This window comes from Delphinapterus leucas, chromosome 8 (assembly GCF_059928025.1).
Source record: "Delphinapterus leucas isolate spDelLeu-1000000601 "Yukka" chromosome 8, BTC_Dleu_Yukka2, whole genome shotgun sequence".
Taxonomy (NCBI): Eukaryota; Metazoa; Chordata; class Mammalia; order Artiodactyla; family Monodontidae; genus Delphinapterus; species Delphinapterus leucas.
In genome coordinates, this window is record NC_143136.1 from 22,505,398 (window position 1) to 22,527,085 (window position 21,688).

Consider the following 21,688-nt stretch of genomic DNA (forward strand, 5'->3'; position numbering starts at 1 on the left):
AAAGAACTTGGGTTATCGTAGTGTATAGCTGCATAATAGCCGTCTGTCTTCATGCTACCAACTACTTTTAGACTCCTCAGCAACTATAGATTTAGCAAATTAACTCTATTATATATATGCTCTATTAATACATATTATTCTTAATCATTTATCTCCATGGTAACAAAACAAGCTATTGGTAGAAGGACAGAATAATAAGTAGTACTGAACTGTCCTCTAAAGGGAGAACAACTTAAGCCTAGGTCACAAAAAAACTAGGCCATGAATTTACACACAAGATGAATAAACATTTCTTTAATCAAGGTGAAGTCTCTCTCTTCAACTTTCCTTTCGACCCTTGTTAATTGTGCATCCTTAGGGAAATTTACATAGCTTCCTGGGTCCTAGCCTTGTCCTCTATTAGCTGGGGATAATAATAGTACTTACCTCTAGGTATTATTGAAAACTAAGTGAGAAAATCAAGGTAAGGTAAACTCTATTAGACAGTGCCCAGCACTTAGTAAAATCTCAATAAGTATTACCTAGTAGACAACTACAGTGGTAGAATTTATGTCTCCTAATTTGCAAGATAGCTACAAAAGCCTTTATATTTTAAAAGCACTTTTTTTTTTTAAATTTTCAGTCTTTCCATGAGTTACTCCATGTAAAGTTTTGTCATCAGTTTATTTTTCCATGTTCACATAGCTGCACTTATTACAGTATAAAACAATACCATAATAATTTACATTTGACTAATCTGATTAGATACCACTTTACAGAAAAGTAACCTGAAGCTGGAAGAGGCTGAGTGCTTGCTGAAAGCCTTTGAGCTAGGAAGTAGTAGGACTAGAATACAAATCAGTTGGGAGTCTTTGCAAAATGGTGCATTGAAAATGCCCAGTAGTGGTACCTCATTTCACTGTGGTGTTATTAGAGAGACAGTGATTAAACATGTTTTCTTTTTGTACTGAAACTGATTCCCTATGTTGTTAGAATACTCTAAGAAACCCCTTTGTGCAAGTTTTTGTAAAATTCTCCGTGGGACTTGACGCTGTTGAACTCTTGAAACAGATGGATGAACTCGGTGAGTCCAGATGCACAAAACTTTTATTTGCTTGTCATGTCAGAAATGTGAAAAGCATTGTGCCATATAAGATCTTCTTTTCCTTTTCTTCTGTATTTGCTTTCTATCTAGTTATCCTAAGAAAAGTAAAATCCTGGATATATCTATCCATCTGCTTCCTAGTTAGTTGTACAGTTACAAGTAGTAATGATTATTTTGATACCTAGTGCCTGTAGTTAGTTTCAATAATTATAATGCAATATATTCCGTGTAAATGCAGCTTGTCCTTCAATCACAGGTAGGTTGCTACAGGAGGACACTTTTTTGGGGTAACTTGATGAAAAGCAAGTCTTTAAGGACAAAAGAAGATGAAATGGTTTATTTCTGGCTACATTTATAATTTTATCTCCACTGGCCTTAGTATCACTTTGACTAACTCAGAATGTAACCAGAAGAAGTTATAGAGTTAGCAAAAACAAAACAAAAGCAATGCAGAGACTCAAACGAAAATAAACCTAAATCATTATTCAAGGTCGGCTCCTCCTCTCATGATCATTTAAAAGGAACAGGCAGAAGAGGATCAAAGAAAGCTGTCTGAACTTATGCATTCCCTCTGCCACATCCCCACCTTCAACATTAAGGGATGCAAGATGTCTAATTCAGTCTGTGTCTGATTCCCTGTTGCTATGCAACCATGGGTAAGAGGAAGGGATTGAAAGCATCAGAATTTGACCGCAGTAGAGCAAATGCCCCTCCTCCTCCCCAGTGCTACTGGGACTTATGTGATTTAGGTTGTAAACCAGTGGGGAGGAATTATGCCTACATTTATATTCTGTATAATTTTATGTACTTTATGATAGTCAACCCTGTTTGATTAAAGAAAGATGTTAGTGATTTATTCTCTAAAATTATCATTTGGGTAAGGAAACATTTGATCAAAATATCAGGGATAAACTACAAATTTCCTATATAGTTTTTTTTTTTTATTTCTAACTTTAGATATAGGAGATGAGTTTTAGAATTTAAAAGAAGGTTAAAATGACTACAGCAGTGAGACTTACTGTTTGTGTAATTGTATATTTAACTTAGTATCAAAGAGGTTTTATAGTTTGGATTTGGGGAGCATTGACTCTTCATAGCTCTATCTACCAGCATTTCTGAAGAATCCTTTGCTGTTGTGTTGATTTCCAGTGGCCGCTGGAGGCCACTGTTCAACCACAATTTTACCCCTCCCCCACCAATGTCTATATGAAGCAAAACATTTCATTTTAAATTCTAATGAGAGGTGCATTTAAGAAGTTGCCCTCTGTGAGAAATTTAGTCTTCTATTGGATGATGGTAGAGACATGTTTGGGTTCTGTGAAGAGGGATTTATGATATCACAGCCTTCTCAGTATTCATGGTGATCAAGTCAGTGAAAATTTAATTGGCCAAGTGATTTATTAACTTGCAATTTTATATTTACCCTTTGTCTCAGTTGATTTCCTCATAAGGAATCATGAAATTGAAGAGCAATTAAATCCTCTTTCTTCCAAAGTAATTACCTGAAAAAAAATCTTGATCATTTTATCTAGAGTAATACAGTTACGAATAGAGATAGCTCACATAAGGTTTTAAGTCAAACAGTATTAGAAAGTTGTAACTGTGTGGCATAGATTGTCACCTGAGAAATGATTCTGTATCACAACTGACTGAATGATGTCATTTATTGGTTCTACACACTCTGCGTAGACTTTCCTTGCTTAAATTCTTACATCTACATTCCCTTAACAAAGCAAGAATTTCTGTTTATTCAAATGCTTCACCTCTAGTTTATAGTTTTCTTCCTAACTAATGCAGATAGATTTTTTAAAATTATTCACCTCTAGTCTTTGGTTAATTAAATTGTAGCAGAATATACTTCTGAATTACTTTGTACCGTTCTTTGTACTTGGGTTTACTGTGTCTGTAACTAGTTCAACATTCTCCTCAGTGAACATTTGCACGACTGGCTACATTTTCCCAGATATAGAGTACTAGATATTTTTAGAGTAAATTCTACAAGTTCTTATTATTTATAATCTAGTTTAAGGTTTACTACTTACCAAAAAATCAGTGTTTTGTCCTGTTACTACTAGAAACAACATTATAACACAACATTATAATATGCTTTGTGTCTGTTTCTTTTCTTCTTTAGATATTCTAAGGCTAAAATTGGAGAACGGCATTGACCTCATTGATCATCTTAACACACTGTCTTCCCTGACAGTAAATATTTCCTCCTGTATATTATATGACCGTATTCAGGCAGCAAAAAGCATAGATGAAATGGAAGGAGAGGCTACAAGACTCTACAAAAGCAATGAACTCTTTGGAAGTAAGTGTTATTCTACTAGAATTTGAGCTTCTCTCTGTACTAAAATTGGCCAAATTCTTCCCTCACTTCTTTCATCCAGAACTCAGAAAAGTAGTTGGGGGTGGAGGGAGGACACTGTCCCCTCTGATGTCCTTAGAAATGAGAACCTTTCATGTAGACAACCAACCGTATTGATTGAGGAGCCTTCAATATGTGTAATTTTGTTGGTATGGTTAAAATTAAAACTGTAAAGGATTACATAATTACAGGATGAAGTTGAGTGCATCCTCATAATCAGTCAAGGTTATTCATTTGTGTGTGTGTGTATGTATGTATGTGCGTGTGTGTGGTTAATTTCAGTAAGTGGTTTAGAGTGATATCTTTAATCTGGCCACTTAGTTTGTGATTATCTTCTCAAACTCCTGCTTTGAGTCCCTGAGGTTGTCACTTTCAGTTAGCCATCTTTTCTGTAAATTAGAAGTCTGACCTTACTGTCACATTACTAAGTCGGTTGCCTGTTTGGCTGCCCCCTATGTGTACCCTCCAAACAATGAATAATGTCAACCATAAAATAACCTTCTGATGTTGTTGCCATTTTATTTTTAGGTGTTATTTTTAAGCTTCCTTCTGATAGCAGCCAGCACAGAAGCTATGACTCTGAAAACGTCTCTCTTCCTCCTGTTGTAAAATACACCATCCGCATGAGTCTCAAGACCTCACAGACCACAAGAAGCATAAGAACCAAGATATGGGCCCCAGGGCCACACAATTCTCCGTCAAACAACCAGATCTATGGCAGGGCTTTTGTTTACTTACAGGATAGTATTGAAAGAGCAGTCATTGAATTGCAGACTGGAAGGAACTCCCAGGAAATAGCAGTCCAGGTCCAAGCAATTCCTTATCCCTGCTACATGAAAGACAAGTAAGTCCATGCACTTCCAGGCATTTTAAATAATCAACCCCTTTTTTTAGAATTCATTCACATGTGTCACATGAAAGGAATAACGTTCACCAAACCTTTGTCAAATGCTTGTTTCAAGGAAAAGATCCACAGTATAGGGCACAGCTCACTATAGCTGCCCATCGCTGCCCAAATGATGCTAAAGTTCTTACTAAATGATCCATGTTTTCTTTAATATAATTCTTAGCCTTCCAAGTACTTTGGCCCCCAAATTAAGAGAGTTGGACTCCAGACTTGAGTGCATCGCTGCATGATTTTGATGTTACCCACTCTCAACTGGTTTTACTTTTCTCTAATCAAATAAGGATGTTAAACAAAACAATCTTAAAATCCCTTCCAACTCTCAAATTTAATTAGAAATATGTGAGTGTAGGATCAATTTTACAGAAAAAAATTAATAAAACATTATTGATCAACTCTCTAAGATAAATATTGTGCTATCTGAAACTTATGTATTCTCAGTCCACTTGGTAGGAATCTTTATCTAACATGGTTTTGCTAAATGAACAAAAAATGTAAAGATCATGCTTTTAGACAATTGAATTTGAATATTCAAGAAATTTGCCAGTAGGGTAGCACTGAATGGTTCTTCCACTCTGACCACAGTAAGAAAATAAGGGTGGTGGGCTAAGTTTTTCAAGCTCATTCTACACAAAAGCTTGAGGCTGAATATTACTTTAAATGAATTGTGCTTGTTGTTCAGCCCAGTTCTTGCAGTTTACATACAATTGAGATGGGTCTGGATTTTTTTTTTTTTTCTGTTTCTATCAATGCTTCTGTCTCCTTTGACTGCTTCAAGAGCTATAGAGATGAGGTTATGTAGCTGTTTGTGCAGCAGTGATACGAGAAGACAGGTGATGATTCAGTCAGCAGGTTGTCAAGGTTAGCTACTTATTGGAGAAGCCAGTCAGGACCTTGTTGCCTAAACCATGTGTGAACTGAAATGGCTTGCATGAATAGTAAAGACCTGTGGTTTCAATTAAATGAAAATTCTCATCTATTTTCCTTCTGACTTTCTTGCCCTTGTAAATTTTAATACCTAGGATGGTAGTTACCTGGATGTTTCTTTTAAGAGTAAAGTAACTGTACTCGCATTCTTCATGGGAGTATGAACATAATGCCTTAATGTACCCATATAAACTCTTTGTTGCATACAAAGTGCTTTCACATATATTATTTCATTTGTTGCACCAAACAACCTCATAAAGTGAGAGCAGATATTATCAGCCATGCTTTCCAGATGAAAAAATTGAAATCCAAGTAAATTGCCTGAAGTTGAGTAGCTGGTACTGCATTGGTCCATTAATTACAATACCAGAATTTTCTGTTTCATACTATACCAAACCTAAAATACACAGTCACTTGGAAGAAACATTAGCGGGGATTTGTTATTAATGAATGAAGGCCTTTGCCTAATTCCAGGGCCAGAAACAGCATCAAGGCTGGACCTGATCCAAGACAAAATTCATTCAACAAATATTCTTTAAGTGCTTCGCCCTTGCCAGTTTCCCAGGAACCAAAAAAACTGGATGTGGCCCCAACCCTCACTTCTCCCCCACTAAAAAATCCTTCATATCTCTGTTGGTGATACACTTCTGATGCTAAAGTGAAAATGAATGCTGGTGATGTCACATTCCATAAATATTTGCCTCTTTCATGGAGAATTTGAAGGTAATTCCTTGGCCTTATAGATTAAAAAGAAAATGGCCTTGGGACATTTCTACAAGTGAAAGCTTCAGTGGAGCCTGATATGTAAAACAGATCAATTTAGAGATTCTCTCATTGAAAACTACTCCTTTGCCTTAGCCCATAGTTGGTGGCTAATGTCACAATCATGGTTCTTAGAGTGTGGTCTCCAGACCAGCAGGATCAGCATCACCTGGGAAATTGTTTAAAATGCAAATTCCAAACCCCATCTCAGATATAATGAATCAGAAGCTCATGGGTGGAGCCCAGAATCTGTTTTAAAAAGCCCTTCAGGTGATTTCGATGCATTGCTCAACGTTGAGAAACACTGCATTTGAACGTTCAGGTACTATGGGCCAGCCATTCAGGAATCTATTTAGGGCCCAATGAAGTCTTCCAGCAACCCTCTAGTTACCAGAAAAAACATTTCTATACTGTTTATGAAACATCCCCTAGAGCATTATTTTGAGGAATCCGAGTTCTTTGCATTTTAAATCAAATGATTTTGAGTTTCATTCTATTTCGTTTTGGGAAATTTGGTTTAATAATAACTATGAGCTTCCAAAGAGTAGATAAATACAGTAATTTGAGAAGATATATCTTTTAGCTAGGTAAACCAATCATCATCTAATTTTAAATCTGCCTTTTAGATAAGAATTTAGTTTAGACAGAAGGGCTTAGAGCCTTGCAGTTATATCTGTATAATAATTATTTTCCTGAACAGGACATACACAAACACCCTTTAAATGATTTGGCAATTTTATCTAACAATCCAGAACTGTTTTACTCTTGCAGCAGTATGGCAAAAAAATCATGCACTTACTGTTAAGTCAGCTTCACACTTCATAAATGAAAGAGTCATAATAATAATTAGTCTCAATTTCAGAACAGGAGTATAATTTCAATGTAGGAGGGAGTGTGTTCTTTATATATTAAAATCTGCAAGTGTGACATTCATTTTGGTCACTGGATTTTTGCTTTTGTTTTTGTTTTTCCTTACAGCTTCCTAACCAGTGTCTCTTATTCCCTTCCAATCGTGCTCATGGTTGCCTGGGTTATATTTATAGCTGCATTTGTAAAAAAACTTGTTTATGAGAAAGACCTCCGACTTCATGAGGTATGTTGAGAATCTGTTATTAAATAAGTTGTACATGGATATAATTAATTACCATGATTTTCGTCATACCTATGCAAACTCAGAAAGCCTGACCCATACCTGGTGAATTAGATGGAAAAATATAATATGAAACATTAAGCCAGCTGGTACAGCAATATTTTGTCTTCTCAAAAAGTTGCGTAGAAGTTATTTTATAAATGCTTCTGAAAAACGAAATCTGAATAATTCTGAATAAAATCTAAGTACGATTTATGATCCTAACAGTAATTTTTGCCCAAGAAGTTACCTGTAGGACTTAGGATTTAACAAAAGAATTTTAAATAATAACAATAATAACTATTAAGGCAGGAAAATTGTTGGCATAGTAACTAAAGAGTCCAAATGAAGATATAGATATATAGATATAGATAGATACAGATTTGGACGTGGACAGAGACATATGGCTTGTTTCAGCTCTCAAGAAGCAAATTCTCTTTCCAGTATACCTTGTCTCCTTCAGTTCTCTTTCACTGACTTGTGATTTATAGAGACTAAGAATTTCATGTTATGCTACTGTTTAAGTTAATAATATGACGATGAAAGACAGGACCTGGGATGTGAAGCATGATCTCTTCTTGAGCATATTCTTCATCATTATCCCCAAATCCAAAATATCTCACTTCTTTTTAGAATTTATGAAAAAGCATTGTGTGATTTTTTGATTGTATTACAGTAGAAATAATTTTATCTGCTAATCCTGTAATGAGCCCATGCTTTACATTCACTCATGAAGTGACAAGATAGCGGAAACATTTCAAAACTGAGGGACAATAATTATTGCAGGCCTGGCTGACAATCTGAAACAATGAGGTTAGAGTAACCTGTTAGCCCAATTGTACTTTTCAGACTTACTTTGCCAGTGCTTTTAGGCAATTGATTATTTCTCCTTACAAAGTACAAATTACTGCTTTATGTTTTTGTCAGCTCAACATCAGACTTCCAGGGTTGTCCTAGAGTTTGAACCCACACTTTTTACCTTTCCTATTTGAATTCTGGGTGATCTTCAGCTGCATTTTTATATTTCAGTTATAATTTGGTAAAAGTCTCATCAACTGGTTTGAGCCCCATTGTTTTCAGGACTGTGTACAATGTTTTCTTAACCCCAATTTAGAAACTCGAATCCATGCCCTGGACCATAACTTTGGTTGCAAGCTCCTACCTTATATTTCTCTGTCAGGTTCCTGGTACTCAGAAGTGAATCTTTACAAATTAAAGGAAAACTTTGAAATAGAAAACTGTGATAGAAACTGAGTTCTTTTCTACAGCACAATAAATAATCTACCTTAAAAATATAAGTAAATATAATTATGTGTGTGTGTATATATGTGTTGTGATATGTCTATTATGTATATATTATATACGTATATGTAAAATACATGCATTCTGTATTATTTTGGTTTGAAAATAGTACTCTCTGGGGAATTCCCTGGTGGTCCAGTGGTTAGAGCTCTGTACTTCCAATGCAGGGGGGAGCGGGTTCGATCCCTGGTCAGGGAACTAAGATTCTACATGCTGCATGGCATGGCCAAAAAATAAATAAATAAATAAATAAATAGTACTCTCTGAATGCATCTGTGGATGTCATCAGAAAACATCAAAACACAATAAAGAGTTTTTCTCAATAGAAGACATGAAAAGACATTTTTAACAATGAACCAGTTTCTGTTTGGTAGCTCTGTGTCTTCATTTTGCAGGCATCTACTTTCAAAATTTAACTAGCTGGTCTTGGGGGTCAAAGTTACATAGTGGAAGATCACTGAACTTGGAAGCAGAAAATAAGGCTTTGAGTCTTCCAGTTCATATTCACTTGGGCCCAATCCCTTAAACTCTCTGAGTCTTGTCATCTAGACTTCATTCAGCATTATATTTCCAGAATGTACTTTCTCACTGCCAGAACAGAAGAGGTATTCAATTATTCATTTTTTATCAATTCTAAGAATGATTTTTTTTTCACATTTTAAAGCCTCTGAAATTGAGATGTATTTGATAGGGTGTCATAATTTATTTGGCAGTGATTTTTCTTTCTTGGTGGCATGTAAAATAATGACACATCTTAAAATTAGCAGTGTCCTAAATTTAAAGGAATATGGTCTATTCGTGAGATGGGTTGATGGAAGCTGGTGTGGAATGAGTAGAATATTTCTAATGCCCCTGCTCAGCCTCCCTCCTCTGCCAACAGTTCTAAACTAACCTCCTCCTTTTTAAGATGAAAAAGCTGAGCCCAGAAAGTGAGAGGTGACTTGATGAACACTATGGGCTAATTAATGGTAGATCTGGGTCTAAAACTCAAGTGTGTGGACTTCTGACCAATTCTTTTCCGTGTCATAGCTACCTTCTCTCTCACAATTTTATTTTAGTAGCCTAGACTCCTAACGACTATTGAAGATGATGGTGGATAAACTCTTAGGTTACCAGCGACTCAAGATCACTTTTTAATATTACCATTTTAATATTTACTAAGATCTAAATCTGTCCATTCTCCTCTTCCTTTTCCCAATTGAATAAAAAAGGAAACAAACAAACAAACAAAACATTTTTCCTTCTGTAATTGTTGTCACAGCTAGGCAGAGAAACCAGGTCAGTTGCTAATTCAGTGAAGCCATTCACCTTTGAACTTGTTATGGTATGATTCTAGTAAACTCCTTTAACTTGTTAAAGAAATTTAGCACAAATACTAAGGCCCAGTAAGTTTATTGATAAAATTAAGCCTGTAGTTAAAAAACAAAACTATTTCAAAATGTCTTGCAATTGAGTTTTATTCTGCATTCCTTGCTTTTTAAAATTAAAATACTAAATCTGTACAAAAGTTGATTTTATATCACACCGGAGTTGTTTTTCACATTATGTTCTCAGTTTTGTGATTAGTTTCATCTATTTGCTCTAATATAAGTCATTTATGGGGACTTGATTGTTTATATTGTTTTGGAGACAAAATTTTGGAGTTGTCCTCTCTCTCAGTTCAGACAGGTAACCTAAAATATCTGTGGTCGGCACACAGATTGCCAAGAATTATGCAAGAGTCTGTAGTCCTGTGATGCTTCACTTGAGGCAATTTTTTATGTCTTCTTTTTTTTTTTTTTTCTTTTTTTTTTTTTGCGGTATGTGAGGCTCTCACTGCTGTGGCCTCTCCCGTTGAGGAGCACAGGCTCCGGACGCGCAGGCTCAGTGGCCATGTCTCACAGGTCTAGCCGCTTCGCGACATGTGGAATCTTCCCGGACCGGGGCACGGATCCGTGTCCCCTGCATCGGCAGTCGGACTCTCAACCACTGCGCCACCAGGGAAGCCCTCTTCTTTTTTTTTGAATGCTAATTTATTCTTTTTTTTTTAGCATCCTTATTGGTGTATAATTACTTTACAATGTTATGTTAGTTTCTGCTGTATAACAAAGTGAATCAGCTGTATGTATACATATATCCCCATATCCCCTACCTCTTGCATCTCCCTCCCACCATCCCTATCCACCCCTCTAGGTAGTCACAAAGCACTGAGCTGATCTCCCCGTGCGATGCAGCTGCCTCCCACTAGCTATCTATTTTACATTTGATAATATATATAAGTCCATGCCACTCTCTCACTTCGTCCCAGCTTAACCTTCCCCCCCACCCCGTGTCCTCAAGTCCATTCTCTACGTCTGCGTCTTTATTCTTGTCCTGCCACTAGGTTCTTCATAACCATTTTTATTTTTTTAAGATTCCATATATATGTGTTAGCATACAGTATTTGTTTTTCTCTTTCTGACTTACTTCACTCTGTATGACAGACCCTAGGTCCATCCACCTCACTACAAATAACTCAATTTCGTTTCTTTTCATGGCTGAGTAATATTCCATTGTATATATATGCCACATCTTCTTTATCCATTCATCTTTCGATGGACACGTAGGTTACTTCCATATCCTGGCTACTGTAAATACAGCTGCAGTGAACATTGCGGTACATGACTCTTTTTGAATTATGGTTTTCTCAGGGTATATGCCCATTCGTGGGATTGCTGTGTCATATGGTAGTTCTATGTTTAGTTTTTTAAGGAACCTCCATACTTTTCTCCATAGTGGCTGTATCAATTTACATTCCCACCAACAGTGCAAGAGGGTTCCCTTTTCTCCACACCCTCTCCAGCATTTATTGTTTGTAGATTTTTTGATTATGGCCATTCTGACAGGTGTGAGGTGATACCTCATTGTAGTTTTGATTTGCATTTCTCTAATGATTAATGATGTTGAGCATCCTTACATGTGTTTGTTGGCAATCTGTATATCTTCTTTGGAGAAATGTCTATTTAGGTCTTCTGCCCATTTTGGGATTGGGTTGTTTGTTTTTTTGATATTGAGCTGCATGAGCTGCTTGTAAATTTTGGAGATTAATCCTTTGTCAGTTGCTTCGTTTGCAAATATTTTCTCCCATTCTGGGGGCTGTCTTTTCGTCTTGTTTATGGTTTCCTTTGCTGTACAAAAGCTTTTAAGGTTCATTATGCCCCATTTGTTTATTTTTGTTTTTATTTCTATTTCTCTAGGAGGTGGTTCAAAAAGAATCTTGCTGTGATTTCTGTCACAGAGTGTTCTGCCTATGTTTTCCTCTAAGAGTTTTATAGTCTCTGGCCTTACATTTAAGTCTTTAATCCATTTTGAGTTCATTTTTGTGTATGGTGTTAGGGTGTGCTCTAATTTCATTCTTTTACATGTAGCTGTCCAGTTTCTTCAGCACCACTTATTGAAGAGGCTGTCTTTTCTACATTGTATATTCTTGCCTCCTTTATCAAAGATAAGGTGACCTATGTGCATGGGTTTATCTCTGGGCTTTCTATCCTGTTCCATTGATCTGTATTTCTGTTTTTGTGCCAGTACCATACTGTCTTGATGACTGTAACTTTGTAGTATAGTCTGAAGTCAGGAAGCCTGATTCCTCCAGCTCCGTTTTTCCTTCTCAAGATTGCTTGGGCTATATGGGGTCTTTTGTATTTCCATACAAATTGTGAAATTTTTTGTTCTAGTTCTGTAGTTTGACAGGGATTGGTAGTTTGGTAGTTGGTAGTTTGGTAGTTTGACAGGGATTGCATTGAATCAGTAGGTTGCTTTGCATAGTATAATCATTTTCACAATGTAGATTCTTCCAGTCCAGGCACATGGTATATCTCTCCATCTGTTTGTATCATTTTTAATTTCTTTCATCAGTGTCTTATAGTTTTCTGCATACAGGTCTTTTGCTTCCCTAGGTAGGTTTATTCCTAGGTATTTTATTCTTTTTCTTGCAGTGGTAAATTTGAGTGTTTCCTTAATTTCTCTTTCAGATTCTTCATCATTAGTGTATAGGTATGCAAGAGATTTATGTGCATTAATTTTGTATCCTGCTACTTTACCAAATTCATTGATTAGCTCTAGAAGTTTTCTGGTGGTGTCTTAAGGATTCTCTATGTATAGTATCATATCATCTTCAAACAGTGACAGCTTTACTTATTCTTTTCCGATTTGGATTCCTTTTATTTCTGTTTCTTCTCTGATTGCTGTGGCTAAAACTTCCAATACTGTGTTCAATAATAGTGGTGAGAGTGGGCAACCTTGTCTTGTTCCTGATCTTACTGGAAACGGTTTCAGTTTTACACCATTGAGGATGATGTTGGCTGTGGGTTTGTCATATATGGCCTTTATTATGTTTAGGTAAGTTCTCTCTATGCCTACTTTCTGGAGGGTTTTTATCATAAAACGGTGTTGAATTTTGTCAAAAGCTTTTTCTGCATCTATTGAGGTGATCATATGGTTTTTCTCCTTCTATTTGTTAATATGGTGTATCACATTGATTGATTTGTGTATATTGAAGAATCCTTGCATTCCTGGGATAAACCCCACTTGATCATGGTGTATGGTCCTTTTAAATGTGCTGTTGCTAGTATTTTGTTGAGGATTTTTCGCATCAATGTTCATCAGTGATATTGGCCTGTAGTTTTCTTTCTTTGTGACGTCTTTGCCTGGTTTTGGTATCAGAGTGATGGTGGCCTTGTAGAATGAGTTTGGGAGTGTTCCTCCCTCTGCTATATTTTGGAAGAGTTTGAGAAGGATAGGTGTTAGCTCTTCTCTAAATGTTTGATAGAATTCGCCTGTGAAGCCATCTGGTCCTGGGCTTTGCTTGTTGGAAGGTTATTGATCACAGTCTCAATTTCAGTGCTTGTGATTGGTATGTTTATATTTTCTATTTCTTCCTGGTTCAGTCTCGGAAGGTTCTGCTTTTCTAAGAACTTGTCCATTTCTTCCAGGTTGTCCATTTTATTGGCATAGAGTTGCTTGTAGTAATCCCTCATGATCCTTTGTATTTCTGCAGTTCCAGTTGTTACATCTCCTTTTTCAATACTAATTCTGTTGATTTGAGTGTTCTCCCTTCTTGATGAGTCTGGCTAAAGGTTTATCCATTTTGTTTATCTTCTCAAAGAACCAGCTTTTAGTTTTATTGATCTTTGCTATTGTTCCCTTCATTTCTTTTTCATTTATTTCTGATCTGATCTTTATGATTTCTTTCCTTCTGCTAACTTTGGGGGTTTTTTGTTTTTCTTTCTCTAATTGCTTTAAGTGTAAGGTTAGGTTGTTTCTTGGAGATGTTTCTTGTTTCCTGATGTAGGATTGTACTGCTATATATTTCCCTCTTAGAACTGCTTTTGCTGCATCCCACAGGTTTTGGGTCATCGTGTGTTCATTGTCATTTGTTTCTATGAATTTTTTGATTTCCACTTTGATTTCTTCAGTCATCTTTTCGTTATTAAGTAGTGTATTGTTTCGCCTCCATGTGTTTGTACTTTTTACAGAGTATTTCTTGTAACTGATGTCTAGTCTCATAACGTTGTGGTCGGAAAAGATACTTGATATGATTTCAGTTTTCTTCAGTTTACCAAGGCTTAATTTGTGACCCAAGATATGATCTATCCTGGAGAATGTTCCATGAGCACTTGAAAAGAAAGTGTATTCTGTTGTTTTTGGCTGGAATGTCCTATAAATATCAATTAATTCCATCTTTTTTAATGTATCATTTAAAGTTTGTGTTTCGTTATTTATTTTCATTTTGGATGATCTGACCATTGGTGAAAGTGGGGTGTTAAAGTGCCCTACTATTATTGTGTTACTGCCGATTTCCCCTCTTATGGCTGTTAGCATTTGCCTTATGTATTGAGGTGCTCCTATGTTGGATGCATAAATATTTACAACTGTTATATCTTCTTCTTGGATTGATCCCTTCATCATTATGTAGTGTCCTTCTTTGTCTCTTGTAATACTCTTTGTTTTAAAGTCTATTTTGTCTGATATGAGAATTGCTACTCCATCTTTCTTTTGATTTCCATTTTCATGGAATACCTTTTTCCATCCCCTCACTTTCAGTCTGTATGAGTCCCTAGGTCTGAAGTGAGTCTCTTGTAGACAGCATATATACGGGTCTTGTTTTTGTATCCATTCATCCAGTGTATGTCTTTTGGTTGGAGCATTTAATCCATTTACATTTAAGGTAATTATCAATATGTATGTTCCTATTACTATTTTCTTAATTGTTTTCGGTTTGCTGTTGTAGGTCCTTTTCTTCTCTTGTGTATCCTGCCTAGAGAAGTTCCTTTAGCATTAGTTATAAAGATGGTTTGGTGGTGCTGAATTCTCTTAGCTTTTGCTTGTCTGTAAAGGTTTTAGTTTCTCCGTTGAATCTGAATGATATCCCTGCTGGGCACAGTAATCTTGGTGGTAGGTTTTTCCCTTTCATCACTTTCAATATGTCCTGCCACTCCCTCCTGGCTTGCAGAGCTTCTGCTGAAAGATCAGCTGTTAACTTTATGGGGATTCCCTTGTATATTATTTGTCACTTTTCCCTTGCTGCTTTTATTATTTTTTCTTTGTATTTAACTTTTTTGTGTGTGTGTGTGTGGTACACGGGCCTTTTACTGTTGTGGCCTCTCCCGTTGTGGAGCACAGGCTCCAGACGTGCAGGCTCAGCAGCCATGGCTCACAGGCCCAGCCACTCTGCGGCATGTGGGATCCTCCTGGACCGGGGCACGAACCCGTGTCCCCTGCATCGGCAGGCGGACTCTCAACCACTGTGCCACCAGGGAAGCACTGTATTTAACTTTTGATAGTTTGATTAATATGTGTCTTGGCGTGTTTCTCCTTGGATTTACACTGTGTGGGACTCTCTGCACTTCCTGGACTTGATTGACTTTTTCCTTTCCCATATTAGGGAAGTTTTCAACTATAATCTCTTCAAGTATTTTATCAGTCCCTTTCTTTTTCTCTTCTTCTTCTGGGACCCCTATAATTCGAATGTTGGTGCATTTAATGTTGTCCCAGAGGTCTCTGAGACTGTCCTCAATTCTTTTCATTCCTTTTTCTTTATTCTGCTCTGCACTAGTTATTTCTGCTATTTTATCTTCCAGGTCACTTATCTTTTCTTCTGCCTCAGTTATCTGCATTGATTCCTTCTAGAGAATTTTTAATTTCATATTGTGTTGTTCATCATTGTTTGTTTGCTCTTTAGTTCTTCTAAGTCCTTGTTAAATGTTTCTTGTATTTTCTCCATTCTATTTCCAAGATTTTGGATCATCTTTACTATCATTATTTTGAATTCTTTTTCAGGTAGACTGCCTATTTCCTCTTCATTTGTTTAGTGTGGTGGGTTTTTACCTTGCTCCTTCATCTGCTATGTGTTTCTCTGTCTTCTCATTTTACTTAACTTACTGTGTTTGGGGTCTCCTTTTCACAGGCTGCAGGTTCGTAGTTCCCATTGTTTTTGGTGTCTGCCCCCAGTGGTTAAGGTTGGTTCAGTGGGTTGTGTAGGCTTCCTGGTAGAGGGGACTCTGTGTTCTGGTGGATAAGGCTAGATCTTGTCTTTCTGGTGAGCAGGTCTGCGTCCGTTAGTGTGTTTTGGGGTGTCTGTGACCTTATTATAATTTTAGGCAGCCTCCCTGCTAATGGGTGGGGCTGTGTTCCTGTCTTGGTAATTGTTTGTCATAGGGTGTCCAGCACTGTAGTTTGCTGGTCATTGAGTGGAACTGGATCTTAGCGTTGAGATGGAGATCTCTGGGAGAGCTTTCACCATTTGATATTACGTGGAGCTGGGAGGTCTCTGGTGGACGAACGTCCTGAACTCAGCTCTCCCACCTCAGAGGTTCAGGCCTGACACTCAGCTGGAGCACCGAGACACTGTCAGCCACATGGCTCAGAAGAAAAGGGAGGAAAAAAGAAAGAAAGAAAGGAAGTAAAATAAAATAATTATTAAAAATAAAAGAAATTTAAAAGTAATTTTAAAAAGGAAAGAAGAAAGCACCCAAACCAAAAAACAATTCCACCAATGATAACAAGTGCTAAAAACTATACTAAAAACAAAAACAAAAGCAAACAAAAAAAAAACAATGGACAAACGGAACCCTATGACAAATGGTAAAAGAAAGCTATGCAGACAACATCACACACAGAAGCATACACATACACACTCACAAAAAGAGAAAAAGGAAATAAATATATATATCATTGCTCCCAAAGTCCACCACCTCAGTTTTGGGCTGATTCGTTTTCTATTCAGGTATTCCACAGATGCAGGGTACATCAAGTTGATTGTGGAGATTTAATCTGCTGCTCCTGAGGCTGCTGGGAGAAATTTCCCTTTCTCTTCTTTGTTCGCACAGCTCCTTGGGTTCAGCTTTGGATTTGGCCCCGTCTGTGCATGTAGGTCGCCTGAGGGCGCCTGTTTCCACCCAGACAGGACGTTGTTAAAGGAGCAGCTGATTCGGGGGCTCTGGCTCACTCAGGCCAGGGGGAGGGAGGGGCACGGAGTGTGGGGTGAGCCTGCAGTGGCCGAGGCCGGTGTAACGTTGCGACAGCCTGAGGCGCACCGTGTGTTCTCCTGGGGAAGTTGTCCCTGGATCACGAGACTGTGGCAGTGGCTGGCTGCACACGCTCCCGGGAGGGGAGGTGTGGATAGTGACCTGTGCTTGTACACAGGCTCCTTGGTGGCTGCAACAGCAGCCTTAGCGTCTCATGCCCGTCTCTGGGGTCTGTGCTGATAGCCGCTGCTCATGCCCGTCTCTGGAGCTCATTTAGGCGGTGCTCTGAATCCCCTCTCCTTGTGCACCCTGAAACAATGGTCTCTTGCCTCTTAGGCAGTTCCAGACTTTTTCCCGGACTCCCTCCTGGCTAGCTGTGGCGCAGTAGCCCCCTTTAGGCTGTGTTCACGCAGCCAACCCCAGTCCTCTCCCTGGGATGCGACCTCCGAAGCCCGAGCCTCAGCTCCCAGCCCCCGTTTGCCTTGGCGGGTGAGCAGACAGGCCTCTCGGGCTGGTGAGTGCTGGTCGGCACCAATCCTCTGTGTGGGAATCTCTCCACTTTGCCCTCCGCACCCCTGTTGCTGTGCGGTCCTCCATGGCTCTGCAGCGTCCCCACCGCCACCTTTGTCTCTGCCAGTGAAGGGGCTTCCTAGTGTGTGGAAACCTTTCCTTCTTCACAGCTCCCTCCCACTGGTGCGGGTCTCGTCCCTATTCTTTGTCTGTTTTTTCTTTTTTCTTCTGCCCTACCCAGGTACGTGGGGGGTTTCTTGCCTTTTGGGAGGTCTGAGGTCTTCTGCCAGCGTTCAGTAGGTGTTCTGTAGGAGCTGTTCCACCTGTAGATGTATTTCTGGTGTATTTGTGGGGAGGAAGGTGATCTCCGCGTCTTACTCTTCTGCCATCATGCACGTCTCCTGGCTGTTTCATTTTTGACTAATTATTTAGCCTCTTTATGCCTCTACTTTTTTCACAGTAAGTGGCATGGAGACCTTCCCGCCCAGGTTCTCTTTTTCACTGTGCGCAGCCAGGCAACTGTTCCTCAACCTCAGCTCTGTGAGAGAGGGGACATGTTTTCCTCCAAACTCCAGAACTCCACACCCCAGAGGCCCTCCTTTGGTCATGCTGCCTCTCCCCTTCTGCCTAGTTTATTCTTTTTTATATCTTCTCAGTACACACTATCCATCCTACTAGTGAGAATTTGGAATATTCCAAGTAATGATCACAATATCCTTTATATCTTAACTAAAAACAATACCATAAATATCAATAATAGGATATAAAATTTGAGGTAGAAAATGTTATTATTTCTTAGTAACCAGTGCTCGACATTCTTGTTGAGTTGAATGAAGGCATTGCTGTCAAGTAAATATATGTATATTTATGATTTCTTTTCCTGACAGCATTAATGTCAATCCCTGTGCATAAGCTTCTCTTGAATGTGACACATTTATCCACAATCTTACAGAATCTCTTTCTTGTCATTACTTTCTGCCAAGAACTGGAACAGACTTTGACCCCTGTGCAGAGGGGTTTTCCTGAGTAACACATTATCAGATATTGATGAATTGCTTCAGCAGGTTTGGGGGGCTTGAGAAAAGTGACTCTGATTACAAAGCCAACACCTGAATCTGTCACCCTGAGGAGACACTAACACCAGCCGTTCTCTGTGGGTGACCTTCCATTAGCAAGTTTGGTCTTGTTGATTTTCTCGAAGTTGGCAGTGAATCTGAATAATATATGGATGACTTACATAGTCTTATTGCCTTTTCTCTTTATGAATAACAGCTGTTCTCATGGCATAAAATCCTGAAGTTTAACACTGAAGTTTGATCTAGAATGTTAAGTAGTAAACACTTTGGGGAGCACCTAACCTGATCTTTTTTGATAAAAAGCAATGATCAGGGGCTTCCCTGGTGGCGCAGTGGTTGAGAGTCTGCCTGCCGATGCAGGGGATGTGGGTTCGTGCCCCAGTCCGGGAAGATCCCACATGCCGCGGAGTGGCTGGGCCCGTGAGCCATGGCCGCTGAGCCTGTGCGTCCGGAGCCTGTGCTCCGCAAGGGGAGAGGCCACAACAGTGAGAGGCCCGCGTACCGCAAAAAAAAAAAAAAAAAACCAGCAATGATCAGTCTCCAACTTTTACCAACTCTTGGGAATAGAAATCTAATCTTGAGCCTTGAAAATTTCAAAATTACGGTGATCAACACCTTCAGTCCTGGTCTTTGGGTTTGCTAAATTATTTTTTAACAAGGCTATGAATGTAGAATTTTCTAGATATATAAATGTTTTATACTGAAGCTATCCATTGTCAGGGAAGGAAAACATATTTATACATTAAGTCAGCTGTATTTCATGTCCTTGATAGAGTCCTTGATATTGTATATCCACCTTGTAAAATATAGTGACTTGCCTCCTACTGACATACATTGCTGTGGCGGGGGGCAATATTTTTTGTGTAGGTCACATGAAATTAGGTGGTGAATATCAGCTTTGGGGTAGTTCTATGGGTTCTGTTAACTCCCCATTTAATTATATTCAAATAGGCATTACACTCAGTAAAAACGTCAAAATACAAACAACCAGAAAGTCACCAAAAAACTGGTGAATATCTCTGAAATGAAGTCATCAAACATGACACAGTAATTTCTCACATGGGGTGGGGTGCAGGGAAAGAATTGATAAAATAAGATCTGTGAGGTCTTTTTCACACCAAAATGTAGTTTTCTTTTCAATGATAGATACATAGCAATTGGAGAAAACTTTCCCTAGTGAATCTTCGCTCCATGCTGATTTTTTTTACTTTGACCCACACATTTATTCCTATGGAAACATAGACTGAGTCTTTACTGCAAAGGGTGGCAGGGTCTGGGAGGAGAGAAGTAGTAGGAGAGAAGAGGGTGAGGAAAAGGGCAAAGTTAAGAGGAAAAGTCACAGGATTTCCACAGTGGTGATTAGCTTAAGGCCCACAGCTTAGACTCTTGCCAGTCAGGTAGCTGTTTCCATGGTAACAACTGGAGCAGCAGAGTTATCAAAATGTAATGAGTTGCAAAGGCAAAAAGTAAAATTCACAATTTTGCTTGTAGAGCAAAAGATCTGGCACGTTCCCTTTTTTTTTTTTTCCTGGACAAGTTAGGTTTAAAGTGGGGGGCATTGAAAATCCTTGATTTTACAAAAAAAGTACTGGATTATAAAGCTGTTAGTGGAACATTTCTTTTGTTCTCTTTTTAAATGGAATTTACATTCATAAGCTTAACATTAAGAGTTGTTAAAACTAGAAACCAGGTACAAATTCAAGTCACCAAATTCAAGACACCCAAGGTCCTAGGGACTTCAGATCTTTCAGAATCCTTTTGAGTTAATGCACAAACATGCTGGTCTGTTTTTCTACCTTGGTGGAATGCCTTGGTCTCTAGGGATATCACTGGGTTACTAAAGAATATCAACTGAGAGCGAGAGAGGTATAGATTACCTGAGATACGTGAGTTCATTTTGGGTTCATGGGCATCTTTTTGGAAAACAAAGATGACAAACCTGACCTAGACTGTTGGGGATTTTAAGGAGGGAAATGATATGTCAAAAGGCAGAAAGTCCCCCTTCAAAGTTTGCTTGTTTTAAATTCTTAGGAACCAGGTCTATTCTGTTTATCTCGGGAATATGAATACTGATTGTGTTGTTCATTCATGTTTAGTAAAAATATTATGGAGTTTTATTACCTCAGTCCCTACATTGAACTTGAAGTAAACCATGGGTTTTCACCAGCTTGAAATATTCATGCCTGCACAAATGTCAAATTCATGTTGTAAAATTCTGCAGGGGATACCGTAAATTTTGATGATCTATTCTAAACTAGTTTAATCTGGAGACATCACTTAGATACCAGTTATAAAATGAAGTTGTCAATAAACAAAACAAACCTCACCATCCAAAGCATTCATTATATTGGGGCACTCTGGGAGTATACAGTCTAAGATAGGCTGGAATAAATGGTCCTATTAATTTCACATAGCAAGCATGGACAAATACTAGACTTAGATAAATCATTAAAATGCCTGGTTCCATGTGTATGAAGAGTCTCATGGACAGTTTGGAATGATACAGGAATAATTGTTATTTAAGTGTATATTGGCTTAAGAAGGAGCTAACACTTTTTCCTTTTTGCAGTACATGAAGATGATGGGTGTAAACTCCTGCAGCCACTTTTTTGCCTGGATTATAGAGAGTGTGGGATTTTTACTGGTTACCATCATCATCCTCATCATTATACTCAAGTTTGGCAATATTCTTCCGAAAACAAACGGGTTCATTTTGTTCCTGTATTTTTCGGACTATAGCTTCTCAGTTCTTGCCATGAGCTACCTTATCAGTGTCTTCTTCAACAACACCAACATTGCAGCTCTGATTGGAAGCCTCATCTACATCATTGCCTTTTTTCCATTTATTGTTCTGGTTACAATTGAGAATGAGTTGAGCTGTATAATAAAAGTATTCATGGTGAGTCAACTGTCACAACTGAATGGACAGGGTGTGAAAGGAGTGGACCTTTTTTGGTGGTTTTGGCTCTCCAACTGAGAATACACTTATCTAAATGTAAAAGTTCAGTGTTTGCAAAATATAAGTAACTGTCCTAATGAGAGTCAGTTACATTATTGTCTACCATACAAGTGTAAGACTATGAAAAGAAAACTTTTTCTCCACGGTTTCTAAAACTATAATATGTGATGCTACTATAAGA

The 21,688-nt window shown here is 38.2% G+C and overlaps 1 protein-coding gene across 10 annotated transcripts in view; it reads left to right on the plus strand.

Moving 5' to 3' along the window:
- The window catches only part of ABCA12 (ATP binding cassette subfamily A member 12), a 191,455-nt gene that overhangs the window by 108,468 nt on the left and 61,299 nt on the right, over positions 1–21,688 (plus strand). For all 10 annotated transcript variants that reach the window (XM_089916405.1, XM_089916401.1, XM_089916404.1 and 7 more), the window contains 5 exons: positions 973–1,063; positions 3,219–3,398; positions 3,984–4,299; positions 7,027–7,141; positions 21,118–21,447. In XM_089916405.1, the coding sequence (XP_089772531.1) occupies positions 973–1,063; positions 3,219–3,398; positions 3,984–4,299; positions 7,027–7,141; positions 21,118–21,447 (1,032 nt within the window). The remainder of the gene's footprint in view (positions 1–972; positions 1,064–3,218; positions 3,399–3,983; positions 4,300–7,026; positions 7,142–21,117; positions 21,448–21,688) is intronic.